Source organism: Mauremys mutica, chromosome 5 (genome assembly GCF_020497125.1).
Source record: "Mauremys mutica isolate MM-2020 ecotype Southern chromosome 5, ASM2049712v1, whole genome shotgun sequence".
Classification (NCBI taxonomy): domain Eukaryota; kingdom Metazoa; phylum Chordata; order Testudines; family Geoemydidae; genus Mauremys; species Mauremys mutica.
Genome location: NC_059076.1, coordinates 2,798,850 through 2,817,687, shown reverse-complemented (window position 1 = coordinate 2,817,687; position 18,838 = coordinate 2,798,850). Strand labels below are relative to the sequence as shown.

General features: G+C 46.9%; 1 protein-coding gene and 1 long non-coding RNA gene across 2 annotated transcripts; one reads left to right on the top strand and one right to left on the bottom strand.

The window, feature by feature from the left end:
• Positions 1-964: 964 nt before the first annotated feature.
• LOC123371182 (olfactory receptor 1009-like) lies at positions 965-3,173 on the bottom strand. The gene is made up of 2 exons (XM_045018480.1): positions 2,723-3,173; positions 965-1,191 (listed from the first exon to the last, which is right to left on the bottom strand). The coding sequence occupies exons 1-2, from the start codon at positions 3,171-3,173 to the stop codon at positions 965-967; spliced, it is 678 nt and encodes a 225-aa protein (XP_044874415.1).
• Positions 3,174-4,302: 1,129 nt separating this feature from the next.
• LOC123371961 lies at positions 4,303-14,600 on the top strand. The gene is made up of 3 exons (XR_006580025.1): positions 4,303-4,426; positions 13,132-13,285; positions 14,136-14,600. It is a non-coding gene; the product is annotated as an uncharacterized LOC123371961 (long non-coding RNA).
• Positions 14,601-18,838: the final 4,238 nt, after the last annotated feature.

The following is an 18,838-nucleotide window of genomic DNA, read 5'->3' as shown; positions in this document are numbered from 1 at the left end:
ACCTCCATATTACAAGTGACAAACAGAGGCAAAGGGAGACTAAACCCAGGTTTTTTTAAAGGTATTTAGGCCACAAAAATCCCTTTGATTTCAATGAGGATTAGGAACTGAAATCCCTTTAAAAAATCTGGCCCTAAGTGATTTGCTCAAGGTCACAAAGGAAGTCTGCAGTGGAGGAGGAATTTAAACTCAGACCCCTCAAGTCTTAGGCTAGTGCGATAACCTCTGGACCATCCTTCCTTTCTCATGCGTATGTATAGTGACATGTTTCTGTCTATCTAACCCCAGACATAACCATGTCTCTGTCTATCTATCCCCATAGAAAAACATCCGTCTGTCTAGTGTCTACCTGTCTGTCCCTGAACAGAACCATCTGTCTGACTATCTAGCTATAAAAACACTTCTCCATGTACACCTCCCTTTATTTAATTGTACAGTGATTTTAGGTGAGGGCTTTGGGAACTGAGATAATAGCAGTGGCAAATGGAAGTAATTTACAATCTGAGTATCTCCTCTTTATATCATCTGCTAAATTAACCAATATAGTTCAAAAGGTAGTGGAACACGCAGGGGGAGATGCCTATATTGCAGAAATAACATATCAGTGGATAAAGGAGAAGCTGTAACACCGTTACTGAACACTGTTTCTGAAGGGACATGGCGCCTTCCTTCATTATCTGGCTCACGTTCCATTTCCATATTGTTTTCTCCTGTAAATCACATGATCGAAATTTCTACACATTGACTTAATGAGTGAGAACTAGCTCATATTTGTACTCCAGTACTGATGAGAAAAACCAGTCCTCATACAGGGAGGAATAATTTTCTGGTGTATTGTCCTCCTCAGAGTGTCCTTCACCTCCTTGTTCCTCAGGCTGTAGATCAGCGGGTTCAGTATGGGGATCACAAGGGTATGGAACACGGCAACCGTTTTGTCCCAGTCCACTGAGCTGTCAGACGAGGGTCATAAATATGTAAAGATCAGGGTCCCATATAAGATGGAAATGACAGTCAGGTGGGAGGCGCAAGTGGAGAAGGCTTTGTGCCTTCCTGTCATGGAGTGGATCCTCAGGATGGCAAAGATGATGTAAATGTAGGAGATGAGGATGGTGAAAATGGTCCCTATTGGTTCTATGGCTGCAAAGATGAAATGCACTAGTTTATCAATGCGAAAGTAAGAGCAGAAGATTTCTTGGAGTGGGCGAATATCACAGAAGGAATGATCGAGGACATTGGAGTGGCCGAAGGAGAGACTGAATACGGTACATGTATGCACAGTGATATTGACACAGGCGCATAGGTAAGTGCGGAGATATAGAAAGAAGGAGACACACATCAGGGTCCAAATGGGGCTTTGAGTGATCACTACTTCCCACCATCTAACACAGATGTAATGAGGCTAAGTGGTGTCCATATAAAGAAATGAAAACTACTGATTATTCCTCAAGAAAGGCTTTTAATGACTTACAGCTATAAATGCAACACAGAAGACAAGCACAAGTATAAGTAAACTTTTTTACTACTATTTTTAATACTGCAGTACTAATATAATCTGAGATTAAATTATCCCAACACTACCATTCTTAATACTATAGTGTTAGTACAACTTGAGATCAAAACAGCTCGAGCAACCCAGACTTTACTCCATTACCTTATTTTGCATGCAACCAGACTTTTTTACTTTAAAACCTTACCCTACCGGGAATATATCACCTTCTAGTTGACCGCTCTTTGAATTGGTCAGATAGTCGGTACAGTTCAGGTTTCCTCGGTTCAGGGGGTGCAGGTCAGACCGATCAAAGAGAATAACTTCTTAGACCAAGACACACCCACACACCCACCTGAAGTTCTACACATTTAATCTCATCTGCCCGTCGCACTTTGAAGTAGGTCAACCAATCAGGTTAGGCCAAATTTAGTGTTATCGCTTTGGCTGTATAATTTATACTTACTTTTTTTCTTGTAGCCAATTATTGTTTTAGTTCATAAGTTATGCTCAAGGAGATAGCTTATTTCTATGTAGTCCATTGTCTCAACTGTGGTTTTCCTTAGTTTTCTAGGTAACTTACCTCTAAATGGGTTATTGGCTTGATTGTGGGTGAGGTTATCTTGATGACCTATGCCTAAAGGCCTAGCCTATCAAACCCACATAGGAATCAGTTTTTTGGCTGCAGCGTCTCTTAACCACAAGTTCCAAAGGTGGTTTCAATAACCCGGGGGCATGACCTATTATACCAGGGGTAGGCAACCTATGGCACGCGTGCCGAAGGCGGCACACAAGCTGATTTTCAGTGGCACTCACACTGCCCGGGTCCTGGCCACTGGTCTGGGGACCTCTGCTTTTTAATTTAATTTTAAATGAAACTTCTTAAACATTTTAAAAACCTTATTTACTTTACATACAACAATAGTTTAGTTATCTATTATAGACTTATAGAAAGAGACCTTCTAAAAACGTTAAAATGTATTACCGGCATGCAAAGTCTTAAATTAGAGTGAATAAATGAAGACTCGGCACAGCACTTCTGAAAGGTTGCCGACCCCTGTATTATACCGTATAGGAGTCAACATAAAATGTTGTCTGGTTGTAGGCATCTTTTGACCATTAAGTTGCAGCTTAATTTTGCAAAGCTTGCTTTTTAAAGCATCCGGAAGTTTTAGGCCTGACACTGGCAATACTGTTGTTCATCTTAAGCTTGACAACACTCTTGCCTAAATTAACCACAGTAAGAGCCAGCCACTGGCTGGAAGCAGACTCTCTTGGACATGATGACATTATAAAGCAATGGGTTGCAGATGGCCACGAAGCGATCGTATGCCATCACAGCCAGGAGGCAAAGCTCATTGTTGGCACAGAAGGAGAAGAGGAAAAACTGAACCACACACCCAGGGAACGAAATGTCTTTACTCTTTGCTAGGGAAATGACCATCGCCTTGGGGGCAATCACCGAGGAGTAGACAACATCTAAGAATGACAAGTTGCTGAGGACAAAGTACATGGAGCTGTGGAGTTGGGAGTCAACCCTAATCAGCACGATCATCCCAACAGTCCCCACCAGGGCACAGAAATGAATGGCAAAGAACACCACAAAGAGGAAGTTTTGCAGCTTTGCACTGTCAGTTATTCCCCAGAAAATGAAGCCAGTCACTGTGGTGCAGTTCCCTGGAGCCATTTCTCCTGTCATGTGCTCTGTGCCAGAGAAGAGGCAGTGGAGGGTAGGGCATGGAAGCAATGGGTACCACAAATATAAATCTGATGTCCTGTGCAGACTCGTGTTCTCTCTTAAGAGATGACTAAAAGGAAGTGTAATGTAGTCAGATTCCAAAGCCTCTGCTGGGCACAATCCAAAGTGGCAGCAGAGCACTGAGGGGAAATGTTTCTGAAAATCCAGCTTTGCTGTTTATCCAAGAGTTCAGAGTATGCGCTGTACGGCTTGTGCTGAAGCCCACTGTCTTTAGCGAGTTCGCCAATAGAAATCAGTGCCCCTCTGTCCATTGCACCGCACGCAGGCAGGTGGGGGCGGAGGGGTACAGACACCACTTGGATCAGTGCTCTCCATCCTAGCTCAGGCTTCGTTTGGTTTCCTTCATTTCCCCCCAATCCTGGTAGCTTATTCTGGGAAGTTTCTCAGGCAGCAGGAATTCTCAATGGCCCTTCAGGAGAACTGGGAGTGCAAACCTGCTAGGACCTCCGTAACAGCCAGGTCCCTACCAAATTCAGGGCTCACTTTGACTAATTTAAAAACTCTCTGGCCTTGAAACTGACCAATGTCACCATTTCAGATGTTTCCATCTGAAATTTCATGGTATTGTAACCATTGTTTTATTCTCTGTTTCTTGGTGTCCTCATATCACGACTTGCTGTCATCTAGAAGGTGCCTTTTAGTGAATTACAAGCAATTGGGCTTAATATGGAGTTAAATGTATGAAATTTCATGGCCCGTGAAATAGAGACCGGATTAGGAGATCGAATTGTTTCACAAATGATGCCTCTATGAAAAACTCAGTGTGGGGTGAGGAACAGACTCTGCTGTTTTACTGGGTGGCCAGAATCAATAATGAGCAAGTAGGGTGATCCGGGGCGCAGCTCAAACATCCAGCTGGGCTGGCTGGGGCAGGCATCAGGCCTGCCAGGGAAAGGTGAGTGTTGCAGTGACTTCACAAAGGCCTTTGGCAGGAACTCAGCCTATTGGGCAAAGATGATGAGGCGGCTGTGACCTCACAGAGCTCCCTTGCCAACAGCCGGACAGGACAGGGATGCGGGGCAGGGGGAACCTCAGAGACCCCTGTAGACTTGCTGCAGCAAGCCTCCATCTTTGCTGTCTCTCTGTGAAGACCAAAAGAGGATTAGTGTGGAGGAGATTCTTTGGGAGTGTTTTCATTTCTCTGTGGGTTTTGTAGAAAGAAATTGTTATCTGTGTAGAAGGTAAGAAAAAATACAGGCTATTTGTGCAAGATGGGGGACTCTAACCTGGGAAGCAGCGATCCTGAAAAAGACTTGAGGTGATGGGGGATACTCAGCTGGTCATGACCTCCCAGTGGGACGCTGTGGGACAAATTTGATCCTTGGAGTCATACATAGATGTGTTATTGGCTTTGGATGGGGGACAAGTAGCAAATCCATCAGGATTCTTGCCCCAAACAACAATCACCCATTGTCCTTTAGAGCACAAGGGCTCTAACACACCTGATGTGCTCAAATCTCTCTCCTGCTAAGACTTAGGGTACGTTTATACTTACCGCGCGGGTCGACGCGGCGAGTTCGACTTCTCGGAGTTCGAACTATTGCGTCTGATCTAGACGCGATAGTTCGAACTCCGGAAGCGCCGCGGTCGACTCCGGTACTCCACCACGGCAGGAGGAGGTGGTGGAGTCGACCTTGGAGCCGCGGAGTTCGCTTCCGCGGCGTCTGGACGGGTAAGTCATTCGAACTAGGGTAGTTCGAATTCAGCTACGTTATTCACGTAGCTGAATTCGCGTACCCTAGTTCGACCCCGGGGCTGTGTGTAGACCAGGGCTTAGAGAATTTTCTCCATTCCCATGATACAGCAGTAAAGAGAAAGGAAGTGACCTCTCTTTGGTCACACAGCAAGGTCATGCCAGAGCTAGAAAGAGAAGCATAAGCAAAAAGTTGTATCAAAAATGTTTTACATTTAAGACTAACTAATTTTTTTAACAAAGGAAATTTGATGTGATTAGTTAACCGAAATGATACCGTCTGGTCAACATGTGTTTCTAGACTTATGAACTAATAGATCCATCCCCTCACACATGGTTTTTAATCCATAGATTGAGGGAGGAAAACAAGTGTGACCTCCCTATGGCTTCTTTGAATTTCAACAAACTAGTCAATTGAAATTAACTATTTGAATAAACTGAAATGAAGAAAATATTTTCTGCACCTCTCAAGGAAACTACTGCTGTCCAAAGCTGGGTCAGCATTTCAGCGAACTTTGCTTTCAGGGCATTAGCTATCACATCAGTGGTGTGACTGCCTTAAAAAGTTGGCAGTGAACATGTTCCGCTTAATGTTATTTTGTCTCTTCTATTTAAATTATTTAAGAGATTGTCATAAATTTCACCCAAACAAAGGTTGTCAACTTCAAATTTAATTTTAAATGGAAGATTTTTTTTTTGGTCAAGCTGGGCCTTACAAATCTCTAAGGATGACAGTAGTAAATAACTTGATAGCATTCATCACCATACAAATTTTGACAGGTTTCCACACCCCTTTTAGGGCTTATGTCCCGCCTTCCCACCCCCCGTTTCCGTTGGCGCCAAAGTGTGGCGCTGTCGGCCATTTTGAAAAAATGTGTGCGTGTACGTGTTTGACTAGGGGAAGTGTTGTGTATGTTGGTGCTTGGGTACATGGAGAGAAAAAGGTTGAAAGAAGAGTGTGAGAGAGTGTAAAGAGGAAAGAAGAGTTTGAGTAAGGTTTAGAGGGAAAAAAGGAAATTTGAAAGAAGAGAGGTAAGTTATTGAAGAAAAGAGGCTGGTTATGAAAGAACAGAAAGATAGAACTTGAAAAAAGGAAATATTTGTTTTTAAAGAGCTAGTTTAAGAAAAAAGTTAAATAATATTAAAAACTAGGTTTAAAAAGGGAATTTACTAAGGCAAAACCTGTTTAGTAAGCACATGGCCAAAAACGATAAAGGGGTACTAAGAAAAAGGCATTTAAAATGATTAAAAACTAGGTTTAAAAAGGGAATTGACTAAGGCAAAGCCTGTTTGGTAAGCCCTGGTAAAACCATTAAAAAAAAGTGGCTAAGAAAAATACAATAAAACTATTGAATACCAGTGTAGGTTAAGAAAAAAAACATTTAAAACCATTAAAAACTAGGTTTAAAAAGGGAATTTACAAAGGCAAAGCCTGCTTGGGAGACACAGGGTGAAAAAGTGAATAAAAAAGCATTGAAACCATTCAATACCAGTGTAGGTCAAAAAAAAAAAGAGAGCCCCCTTTGCAAAGGGCAAAGATAGACAGCACATGGTGGAATCAAAAAGAGAGAGAGAAAGAAAATGAGAGAGAGAGAATTCTCACCTTTTACCTCTTTCTGTAGAATGAGGCAACTTTTCTGGTTCAGATCCTCTCAGACTTGGTATCACTGCCTTTGGATCAGCCCAATCAGAGGTGGTTTTACAGCAGCGTCATAGAATTTATTTTCCTGAACCAATCCTAGAGTCCCAAGATTTTAAACAAGAGCCAACTCCCTCCTTTCCCCCCTTCCCTTTAACTGTTTTATTCTTAATCTCCTTTATCAGCCACTTAATCAAAGAGGCTGATAAAGGAGGTGCTGTTGTCATCATGAACAGGTCTGACTACCAAAAGGAGGCCGCCAGACAACTCTCTAACACCAAATTCTACAGGCCACTTCCCTCAGATCCCACTGAGGAATACACTAAGAAACTGAACCATCTACTCAGGACACTCCCTACGCTAACACCGGAACAAATCACCATACCCTTAGAGCCCCAACCAGGGCTATTCTATCTACTGCCCAAAATCCACAAACCTGGAAATCCTGGACGCCCCATCATCTCGGGCATTGGAACTCTCACTGAAGGACTGTCTGGATATGTAGACTCTCTACTCAGACCCTATGTTACCAGCACTCCCAGCTATCTCCGTGACACCACTGATTTCCTGAGGAAACTACAATGCATTGGTGACCTTCCAGAAAACACCATCCTGGCCACCATGGATGTAGAGGCTCTCTACACAAACATCCCACACGCTGATGGAATACAAGCTGTCAGGAACAGTATCCCTGATGATGATGCCACAGCACAACTGGTTGCTGAGCTCTGTGCCTTTATCCTCAGACACAACTATTTCAAATTTGCTGACAATATATATCTCCAGATCAGTGGCACCGCTATGGGCACCCGCATGGCCCCACAATATGCCAATATTTTTATGGCTGACCTGGAACAACGCTTCCTCAGCTCCCGTCCACTCACGCCCCTTCTCTACCTACGCTACATTGATGACATCTTCATCATCTGGACCCATGGAAAGGAGAATCTGGAAAAATTCCACCACGATTTCAACAGCTTCCACCCCACCATCAACCTCAGCCTGGACCAATCTACACGGGAGGTCCACTTCCTAGACACTACGGTGCAAATTATTGATGGTCACATTAACACCACCCTATACCGAAAACCTACCGACCGCTATGCCTACCTTCATGCCTCCAGCTTCCATCCCGGGCACACCACAAGATCCATTGTCTACAGCCAAGCACCGAGGTACAACCGCATCTGCTCGAACCCCACAGACAGAGACCAACACCTACAAAATCTCCACCAAGCATTCTCAAAACTACAGTACCCGCACGAGGAAATAAGGAGACAGATCAACAGAGCCAGACGTGTACCCAGAGGCCTCCTACTGCAAGACAAACCCAAGAAAGAAACCAACAGGACTCCACTGGCCATCACATACAGTCCCCAGCTAAAACCCCTCCAGCGCATCATCAGGGATCTACAACCCATCCTGGAGAATGATCCCACACTTTCACAGGCCTTGGGTGGCAGGCCAGTCCTCGCCCACAGACAACCTGCCAACCTGAAGCATATTCTCACCAGTAACTGCACCCTGCACCATAGTAACTCTAGCTCAGGAACCAACCCATGCAACAAACCTCGATGCCAACTCTGCCCACATATCTACACCAGCGACACCATCACAGGACCTAACCAGATCAGCCACACCATCACTGGTTCATTCACCTGCACGTCCACCAATGTAATATATGCCATCATATGCCAGCAATGCCCCTCTGCTATGTACATCGGCCAAACTGGACAGTCTCTAAGGAAAAGGATAAATGGACACAAATCAGATATTAGGAATGGCAATATACAAAAACCTGTAGGAGAACACTTCAACCTCCCTGGCCACACAATAGCAGATCTTAAGGTGGCCATCCTGCAGCAAAAAAACTTCAGGACCAGACTTCAAAGAGAAACTGCTGAGCTCCAGTTCATCTGCAAATTTGACACCATCAGTCCAGGATTAAACAAAGACTGTGAATGGCTTGCCAACTACAGAACCAGTTTCTCCTCTCTTGGTTTTCACTCAACTGCTAGAACAGGGCCTCATCCTCCCTGATTGAACTAACCTCGTTATCTCTAGCTTGCTTCTTGCTTGCATATATAAACCTGCCCCTGGAAATTTCCACCACTTGCATCTGACGAAGTGGGTATTCACCCACGAAAGCTCATGCTGCAAAACGTCTGTTAGTCTATAAGGTGCCACATGATTCTTTCCTGTTTTATTCTTATCTAAAGAAACAGACCCCCCAGCATTTTCCTGCCATGTAGCCCTTTTACAGAGGGGTTTTTATAAAAGTTAAATCCATAAGCTTTTAGTAACACGCCATTTTTTAAAGTTTTTCCCCTAGGTTTTAAACTAACGGGGGTTATTTTTTTAGTAAAAACAATGTGAAGCTGCAGCAAAGCTCCTGTTAGCAAAGCAGCCTCTGTGAGTCAGCGGATCACAGAGAAGGAGTTTGCTTCTTTACCTTCTTTTTAACAAACACAGGCTAAAGTTACATTAAGTTTTGCAAAGGGAGAATGACTCGAAAAGACAAACCTAAAACACGTCCCTTTTATATTTGTGTTGTAATAAAAAAGAGCAGGCAGAAGCACCCCAGGTTTTTAGTAACAGACAGTTTATAAACCCCTTATTTTGTAAACCAGTGGATCAGAGAGAAGAAGAAGATTGCTTCTTTCCCCACTTTTTAACAAATAGAAGTGAAAGTCTTGTAAAGGGATAAACACTTGAAAAGACAGGCCTAAATGAAGACACATTTTTTAATTTAACCCCATTGGCATAAGTGTTTCAATGAAAAAGAGCAGGCAGAGGGATTTTTATAAAAGTTAAAACCATAAGCTTTTAGTAACAAACAATTTTTAAAAGTTTTCCCCTAGGTTTTAAACTAGCGGGGGTTATTTTTTTAGTAAAAACAATGTGAAGCTGCAGCAAAGCGCCTGTTAGCAAAGCAGCCTCTGTGAGTCAGTGGATCAGAGATAAGAAGGCTGCTTCTTTCCCAAACTTTTTAACAAACACAAGTTAAAATTACATTAAGTTTTGCAAAGGGATAATGACTCGAAAAGACAAACCTAAGATACAAGCCTTTTGTATGTGTTGTAATAAAAAATTATGCAGAAGCACCCTAGGTTTAAAACCGCAGGTTTTTAGTAACAGACGGTTTATAGTCCCCTTATTTTGTAAACCAGTGGATCAGAGAGAAGAAGTTTGTTTCTTTCCCCGCTTTTTAACAAATAGAGGTGAAAGGCTTGTAAAGGAATAAAACACTTGAAAAGACGAGCCCACCTGAAGACCCATAACCTTCATTTAGTCCCTTAGGCATAGGTGTTTCAATAACATGTAAGTCTGCAGAAACAACCCAGGCTTAAAAACACAGACAGCCTGTTTATGAAAGTTTTCCCCTAGGTTTTAGGCTCGCACTGGTCATTTTTTTTAGTAAGGACAGCAGGCTTTTGCAGCAAAGCAGCTGTCAGCCAAAACGGTGTCTGTGAGTTAGTGGATCACAGAGAAGGAGTTTGCTTCTTTACCTGCTTTTTAACAAACACAGGTTAAAGTTACATTAAGTGTTGCAAAGGGATAATGACTTGAAAAGACAAACCTAAAACACGTCCCTTTTATATTTGTGTTGTAATAAAGAAAGAGCAGGCGGAAGCATCCTAGGCTTAAAACCCCAGGTTTTTAGTAACACGGTTTATATTCCCCTTATTTTGTAAACCACTGGATTAGAGAGAAGAAGACTGCTTCTTCCCCCACTTTTTAACAAAGAGAGGTAAAAGACATGCCGAAATGAAGACACAGTCCTTTGGTATAGGTGTTTTAATAAATAAAAAAGAGCATGCACAAACAGTCTAGGGCTATAAAAGTAATGTATAGTGACAAAAAAAAGTTTTTGCCCCTAGGTTTTAGACTAGCACAGCTTATTTTTTAGTAAAAACTGTGAAGCTGCAGCAAAGCCCTGCTCTGCTCTTATCTAAACAACCAGGACCCTGTAACAAAAGCTAAACAACACATACTATAAACCATTTTAAAATGTGTTTTTTGAAGTAATGTCTAAACCCCCCCTCTTTTTAACGTATTAAATAAACACATGAAATAACAAATTTACCTGAAGACATGTTCCTTTATTTGTAGGGGTGTTTCAATAAAAAAACAAGCATGCAGAAACACCCCAGACCTAAACCCACAAAACCCTTACTAAGAAAAAGTCCCCCCCACCAAGGTTTTTAGTGTGAACCACTTGAAACAGCCTTTTGAAGGTCGTGGATTAGAAAAGAAGAAGATCCCTTTGAAAACCAGGCTGCCTGAAGACACTTTTTTTTTTATTTAGCCCCCTTGGCATAAGTGTTTCATTAAGATGTAAAAGAGCAGGCAGAAGCACCCCAGGTTTTTAGTAACAGACGGTTTATATCCCCCTTATTTTGTTAACCATTGGATTAGAGAGAAGAAGATTGCTTCTTTACCTGCTTTTTAACAAAGAGAGGTGAAAGGCTTGGAAAGGAATAAACAGTTGAAAAGACAAGCCCACCTGAAGACCCATAACCTTCATTTAGCCCCTTAGGCATAGGTGTTTCAATAACATGCAAGTCCGCAGAAACAACCCAGGCTTAAAAACACAGACAGCCTGTTTATGAAAGTTTCCCCCTAGGTTTTAGGCTCGCACTGGTCATTTTTTAGTAAGGACAGCAGGCTTTTGCAGCAGAGCACCAGTCAGCAAAAACATCCTCTGTAAACCAGTAGATCAGAGATAAGAAGGCTGCTTGTTTGCCTGCTTTTTAACACATACAAGTGAAAGTTATATTATGTTTTGTAGAGGAATAAACACTATAAAAGACAAGCTTATATAAAGACAGAGCCCTTTATTTAACATTTTTACATGCGTGTTTTAATTAAAAAGAGGGCATGCAGAAAACACGCCAGAGTGAAAACCACAGAACCTTAGTAACAGCTAGTTTAATATCCCCCTTATTTTGTAATCCAGTGGATTAGAGAGAAGTTTATTTTCCTTCCCATATATTTGAAGCATTATGTTTTTGTAAAGTTTATTATGAAAAAGCAGTGCTGCCTGAGCTGTAACAAAACAAGGCCCCTTTTAGGGATATTTTGTAGACGTTTAGTGAACTAAAAAGGCTTAAGATACTAGCCTGTTCTTTTTAAAATAGTGTTTTTAAAGTATCAAAACAACAACTGGGTAAGAATATGAAAACTGGCAATTGAGGGGAGTTTACATATGTGTTTTAATAAAAAACAACAACAACCCAAGATTGCTTTTAAAGTTTGGATTTATACAAAAAACACAAGAAAAAATAGCTTATGTAAAAAAAGTTAGCTGTATTTGTATTTTTCATAGCCACTTTTTTTTAATAGTTTTTACCGGGGCTTACTAAACAGGTTCTGCCTTAGTCAATTCTCTTTTTAAACCTAGTTTTTAATGTTTTTTTTAATGTTTTTCTTAACCTACATTGGTATTGAATAGTTTCAATGAATTTTTATTCACTTTTTTACCCTGTGCTTACCAAACAGGCTTTGCCTTAGTCAATTCCCTTTTTAAACCTAGTTTTTAATCAGTTTAAATGCTTTTTCCTTAGTACCCCTTTATTCTTTTTGGCCATGTGCTTACCAAACAGGTTTTGCCTTAGTAAATTCCCTTTTTAAACCTAGTTTTTTAATATTATTTAACTTTTTTCTTAAACTAGCCCTTTAAAAACAAATATTTCCTTTTTTCAAGTTCTATCTTTCTATTCTTTCATAACCAGCCTCTTTTCTTCAATAACTTACCTCTCTTCTTTCAAATTTCCTTTTTTCCCTCTAAACCTTACTCAAACTCTCTTTTTTCCTCTTTACACTCTCTCACACTCTTCTTTCAACCTTTTTCTCGCCATGTACCCAAGCACCAACATACACAACACTTCCCTTAGTCAAACACGTACACACATACATTTTTTCAAAATGCCCGACAGCGCCACACTTTGGCGCCAACAGAAACGAGGGGTGGGAAGGCGGGATATAAGCCCTAAAAGGGGTGTGGAAACCTGTCAAAATTTGTATGGTGATGAATGCTATCGAGTTATTTACTACTGATGATGATTCCACCACCTCCATAGGTCACACACAGTGGCAGGGAGACTGGGAATACAGGAAAACCAGCAATGAAAGCCAGGAGTCCTGACTCCCAACCTCCTGCCTCAGTCACTACGACAGGTCACACTTGGAGCCAGAGAGACTGGGAATAGAGTTCCACTGGAACTTCCCAGCTCTGGAAGGGAGTGTTCCTCTAGTGGTTAGTGCAGGAGCCTGGACAAAGGACTCCTGGGCTCCATCCCTGGCTCTATCCCTGACTCTCAGTGCAACCCTGAGGCAGCAGCTTCTCCTGCCCAGGCCTCTGTTTCCATCAGTGGGGCTGGGGACACGCCCTTACAGCCCTTGGGCCACCACACTTCAGGAATGTACGTGAAGTACTAGGAGACCTTGAGCTGGGAGGTGTCCTGCTGGCCGTCGGTCAGTGTTGTGACTCCCCAGCTGCTGGCCTGAGTTTATCCATCCCCTGGCAATAAAACATCATCTTGTTTTCACAGCCACTTTCGGTCTCCTGGCTTCTACCCCTGGCCTGCTGGCAGGGCATTGGGCAGCACCCTTTCCAGCCCACCTGGGTGTGGGAGATCGAGGAGGAGGATAAAGGAAGGACCAACACCGAGCATCTGCGATCCAGCTCCATCCCATCTAGAGCAAGTGAGTGGAGGTCACCAGAGCCATCCCCAGTGTGGTGGGAATGGCCCAGCTATAGAGCACCCAGCCCTTCCCTTGTAGGAGTTGGTTCCCCACGTTGAGAGTCTTTAGGGAGGGCAGAACCTGCCAGGTGCTGAACACCCACACCCCCAAGTAGTGAAATCAGTGGGAACTGAGGGCGACTCCTGCCTCTGAGGATTGGCACCTTGTGAACTTTCGCTGGGGACTATCCGGGTGCTGCTCTTTCTCTGGCCTGGGAGGGAGCGTGGCCTGGTAGGGTGGAGGGAGCTGCTTTCCCAAACTAATGGAGATCCCCACTGCTCTGAAAGAACGAGACTCCCCCAGTGTCACAGGGCCCCAGTGGTGAGGGGAAACATTGGGAGCAGCTTGTGCTGTGAGCTGCCGCCCGTGTGTGAGGATGGCAGCCAGGGGTGGCTGTAGACTAGCTGCCAGCAACTGGCGTCCTAGGTGACCCCTGCAATCGGCGACCCCACCCCTGAACCCCAAGGGCAGATCTAGGCAGAGGTTTTTGGTGAACTGGGAAACATTTTTCCTATTTTTTCCTTTTAATGTTTTTTAAGCATTTTTTTTAAACAAAGGCTTAATTATTCAGTTTGTCCATCCATCAGTCTGTCCAACCATGGGGCAGACCACGTGTGGGAATTGAAATAGTGATATCTTTATCATGTTATTTCTATGGGGTTTTTTAATGTGATTTTTTCCCCTCAAATTTGGCACCCCATTTAACCTGAAGGAGGAATTGCCTCAGCAGAGGGGAGGTGGGCAGGGGAGCAGGCAGGCCCTTTAATGAGAGGCTGCTTTGAACCCAGACTCATGGCTGCTCCCCACTCAGTTCCAGGATGGAGCGGTGGAAGCGGATGCTGAGGAGGAAGGCCGAGCAGGTGGCTCCAGAGCTAGAGGGAAGCAGCAGGCAGCTTGCCCAGGAGGAGAGAGGCCCCTCTGTCCCTGCGGGCAGGGAAGAGGCTTGTGGCCAGGCAAAGCGGAGGAGCTCCCTGGCATTCTGGAGGAGTATGCAGACACCAGCTCCCATTGCAGGCCCTGAGGCACCTTCTGGGCCCAAATGGAGGTGGCCAGGGTGCAGCTATGGAGGAGGGACCCAGGAGAGGGCAGGAGCCGGGCAAGGCAGCTGTGGGGCTTCCTTTACAGGAAGCAGAGAAGCCAGGAGCTGCACTCCAAGTCCCATCAGGAGCCATCTACCACCCCGGATGCTGAGGAGCCCCCCACCAGCCCAGAGCAGGAGATGGGCGACTCTGGGACCAGCACCAGCAGCTCTGCCTACTCCCAAGGGGCCAGCAGCCCCTCCATGGGGTCTGACAGCCCTGAGGCTGAAGGCTCCCTCTGTGCAGGTGAGGGGAGACCCAGGGGAAAGGGAGGAGGACTGGGGCGGTGGGGGACTAGTCACACCCTGTACCCATTGACTCGACAAGGCGCCAGGACTGACCCACGTGAGCCCCACTGACACCAGTGGGGGTGGCACAGCCACACCCTGCGGCAGGGGATGCTGGGCGGAGTCGGGGAGCTCCAGCCTCTCCTGGGAGGGGTGACTGCCATGAGGCCCTGAGGCTGAAGGGGCTGAGAGCATCTCTAGGAGGGGTAGGGTGGGGCCCTCGCCGCCATGGGGCTCCTTACAGAGAAGGGAAAACATGGAGCCTTCTCTGTCCACTGCATCCCCCCAGCAGCAGAAGGGATTATCCTTTCTCCTTCCCTCCCTGGTGCAGAGACCCCCAGTGCCCAGGTGTCGTGGGTGGAGGAGGAAGAGGAAGAGGAGGAGGATGTGTCCCCTGAACAAGACACCATCAGAGTCATCCAGCAGCAGCTCCAGGGCAGAGCTGAGGTACAAAAATGCCCCAGCTGTGCTGCCCCCCAGTCTGTCCTGCCTCTTGTTCCATCCCCACCCAGGCAGGGGGGCCTTGTCCCAGAGAATCCCTCACCTGCAATGGGGGGACACATCTCCTCTGTTATCTGGCACCCCAAAGTGGGAGCGTTTGTCCAACGCAGGCCAAGGTTTCCGCTCCCCGCAGACACTGTCCAAGTTACAACCCCATGTCTGTGCAGGGCGACACTGGTTTCGGGAAGGGGGCGGCTTTCCCTGTCCAACCCCATGGAGGTCCTGAGCCCTGGAGCTGGGTTGGGTTGGGCAGGGAGGTCCCTATGTAACAGGCTCGCTCTCTCTCCCCCCACCCCACTCCTAGTTGGTGGAGGACAGGGCCAAACAGCTGCGCTTCCTCCAAGCTGTCCCGAGTCTGTTTCTTGGCACAGAATCAGGAGTGGTACATTCTTTCAAAAGCGGCCCTTGTGGAGAGCATTGTTCTGGCTCCTACGAAACAAATTAGCGAGACAATTAGTGGAGAGCATTGCGGTGAGTGGGACCCCATGCCCAGCCCCTGGGGCGAGGGAGCCAGACATGGGAGGAAGCGTTAGTGGGGCCGGATGGGGAAGCAGAGGACAGGGGTTCGTGGGGCGGAGGGCTGGGGCGCAGGGAAGGGGATCATTGTGACACTGATCGGGAGCCGGCAGTGGGGGAATTGTAAACCCAGAGGGCGGGGAGGGAGGACTTGGGTGGGAGGGGGAAGGAAGTTTGATGGATGGGAGGAATGGGGGGCCCAGCTTGTTGGGGTGGGGGTGACACTGGCTGTTTCTGCAGAGCACTTTGGCCTCCTCCCTGGGAAGTGCCTGTGGGTCTGTGGGGCCTGAGTCTCACACGCAGTTTCGTTTCCTTGGGGTCTCCCAGGAGCTGATTGAAAATCTCCCCACGGTGTCTGAGCCAAGCTCCATCGTGTCCAGCTCCATGACTGCGGGTTACAATCTCAGGTACCAGGACCCTCCCATCCAGCTGCCCTAATGCTGGTGCTGACCGGGCCAGGGCCGGCTCTAGGTTTTTTGCTGCCCCAAGCAAAAAACATTTTTGGCTGCCCCCCACCCAGCGCTGGGCTTCCCCTGCCCGGCACTTCCCTGCTGCCCCAGCCCTGGGTTCTCCCCTCACTCACATACCCCAGCCACCCCAGCACTGGGCTCCCCCCTTTCCCTCCCACCAGTGCCCTCCCCCATCTCCCTGTCCTCCCAGCCCTGGGCTCTCCCCCCAACCTGCACCCTCCTGCTGTCTCAGGGTCACTGGTAACTCGCTCCCAGGGTGGGTCATTCGGCAGGAATTTTGGATGTGCACAAAACACAGACAGGATTGGTTCCCATATGGTTACAGAGCTGCAGTAAAGTGGAACAATTTTCAGCTTGTGTGATTGGAGGACGTCTGGATGCATATTATAAGACTGTCCTCCATAAATGAGGAAAAGTTGAGGTGCCTTTATTATTCTTTTGTTCCACTCTTTCTTTCTATGGGGAATTTGCCCATGCAATATCACTGTCTTCCTTTCAAACAAACAAAAAGGCACTGACTGTTGAAAATAGCAATTCCAGTCCTAATAAGCATTTCTTGCTCAATTTTATCCTACTTTTTCTACAGCAAGTTACAGTGGATCAGTATATTTGATTTGGGAGAAACGAAGTAAAAGCTGCCCAAACTGAGCTTGAGCACTCCTGAATTTTGAGGTGTTCAAATCTGGAAGGCAGGTGCTAGGGGTGGGAGAGGGCTGGGGCTCCATGGGGGAGCATGGCAGCAACTGTCTGGAGCTGCAGGGAGCCAGACACGCTGGTCTGAGTGGCACAGTAAGCGGTTTGTGGGTTGGAGAAGGGGCAGGGGGTTCCGGGGGGCAGTCAGGGGACAGGCAGCAATTGGATAGGCACAGGAGTCCAGGAGGTTTATCAGGCGACAGGTAGGGGGTGGGGTCCTGGGGGGAAGTTGGGTGGGGTCTCAGGAGGGGGCAGTTGGGGACAAGGAGAAGGGAGGCTTAGATAGGGGCTAGGGTCCCAAGGGGCAGTTAGGGGCAGGGGTCTCGGGAGGGGGCAGTCAGTGGCCAGGGGCTAAGATTTAAAGAGCTCTGGGCTCCCCACCGCAGCGGGCAGCCCAGAGCCCTCTGATTCCCGTCCGCGGCTGGGATTTAAAGGGCTCTGGTCTCCCTGCCCCTGCGGGCAGCCCAGAGCCCTCTGACTCCCTGCCGCGGCTGGGATTTAAAAGGCTCTGGGCTCCCCGCGGCTGCTGGCAGCCCAGAGCCCTCTGATTCCCAGCCGCGGCTGGGATTTAAAGGGCTCTGGGCTCCCCACCACAGCGGGCAGCCCAGAGCCCTCTGATTCCCTGCCGCGGCTGGGATTTAAAGGGCTCTGGGCTCCCTGCCCCTGCGGGCAGCCCAGAGCCCTCTGACTCCCTGCCGCGGCTGGGATTTAAAAGGCTCTGGGCTCCCCGCGGCTGCTGGCAGCCCAGAGCCCTCTGATTCCCAGCCGCGGCTGGGATTTAAAGGGCTCTAGTCTCCCTGCCCCTGCGGGCAGCCCAGAGCCCTCTGACTCCCGGCCGCGGCTGGGATTTAAATGGCTCTGGGCTGCCCGCAGAGCGCCGTGTGGGGGGGATTTAGAATCCCCCGGCGGGCCACACAGTGAGGCTCCGCGGGCTGCATGTTGTGCAGGCCTGGTCTACACTATGAAATTAGGTTGATTTAATATGTCAATTTTTGAGAAATCGATTTGATACAGTCGATTGTATGTGTCCCTACTTAAGACCATTAACTTGGCAGAGTGCATCCACAGTACCGAGGCTAGCATTGACTCTCAGAGCGGTGCACTGTGAGTAGCTATCTCACAGTTCCTGCAGTCTCCGCCGCCCATTGGAATTCTGGGTTGAGCTCCCAATGCCTGATGGGGCAAAAACATTGTCGTGGATGGTTCTGGGTAATTGTTGTCAGGCCCCTCTCTTCCTCCGTGAAAGCAAAAAATTGTTTCTCACCTTTTTCCCTGGGTTACTTGTGCAGATGATATACCATGGCAAGCATGGAGCCCGCTCAGCTCCCTGTCACCGAATGTCTCCTGAGTGCTGCTGGCAGACGTGGTACAGCAGTGCTACGCAGCAGCCTCCCCTTGCCTTGCCTTGCAGATGACAGACAGTGAAGTAGGACTGCTAACCGTTGTTGTCGTTCTGTGGGTGCTCCTGGCCGGCCTCGGTGAGGTCGGTCAGTGGCGCCTGGGCAGACATGGGTGCTCTTGGCTGGTCTTGGTGAGGTCAGTCAGGGGCGCCTGGACAAAAATAGGATGACTCCAGGTCATTCTCTTCTTTAAGTTTCGTCTAATGGAGATTCAGTCTTGCCTGGAATATCACGTCAGCTGTAGGCTTCTGCCTCAGGCTGCTCACCCAGTCGGCAGCACCACGCGGTCGCACCTACCCCAGCCTACCCCTTGCTCCCATAGCTCATGAAGCCTAGACAGTAGTAAGGAGCAGTTCAACTAGAGAACGAGCAAGTGCAGAATGGTGGTAGAATGTGCCTTTGGACGTTTAAAAGCTCGCTGGCACTGTTTAGTGACTTGGTTAGACCTCAGCTAAACCAATATTCCCATCATTATTACTACTTGCTGTGTGCTCCACAATATCTTAGAGAGTAAGGGGGAGACGTTTATGGTGGGGTGGGAGGTTGAGGCAACTCGCCTGGCCGCTGA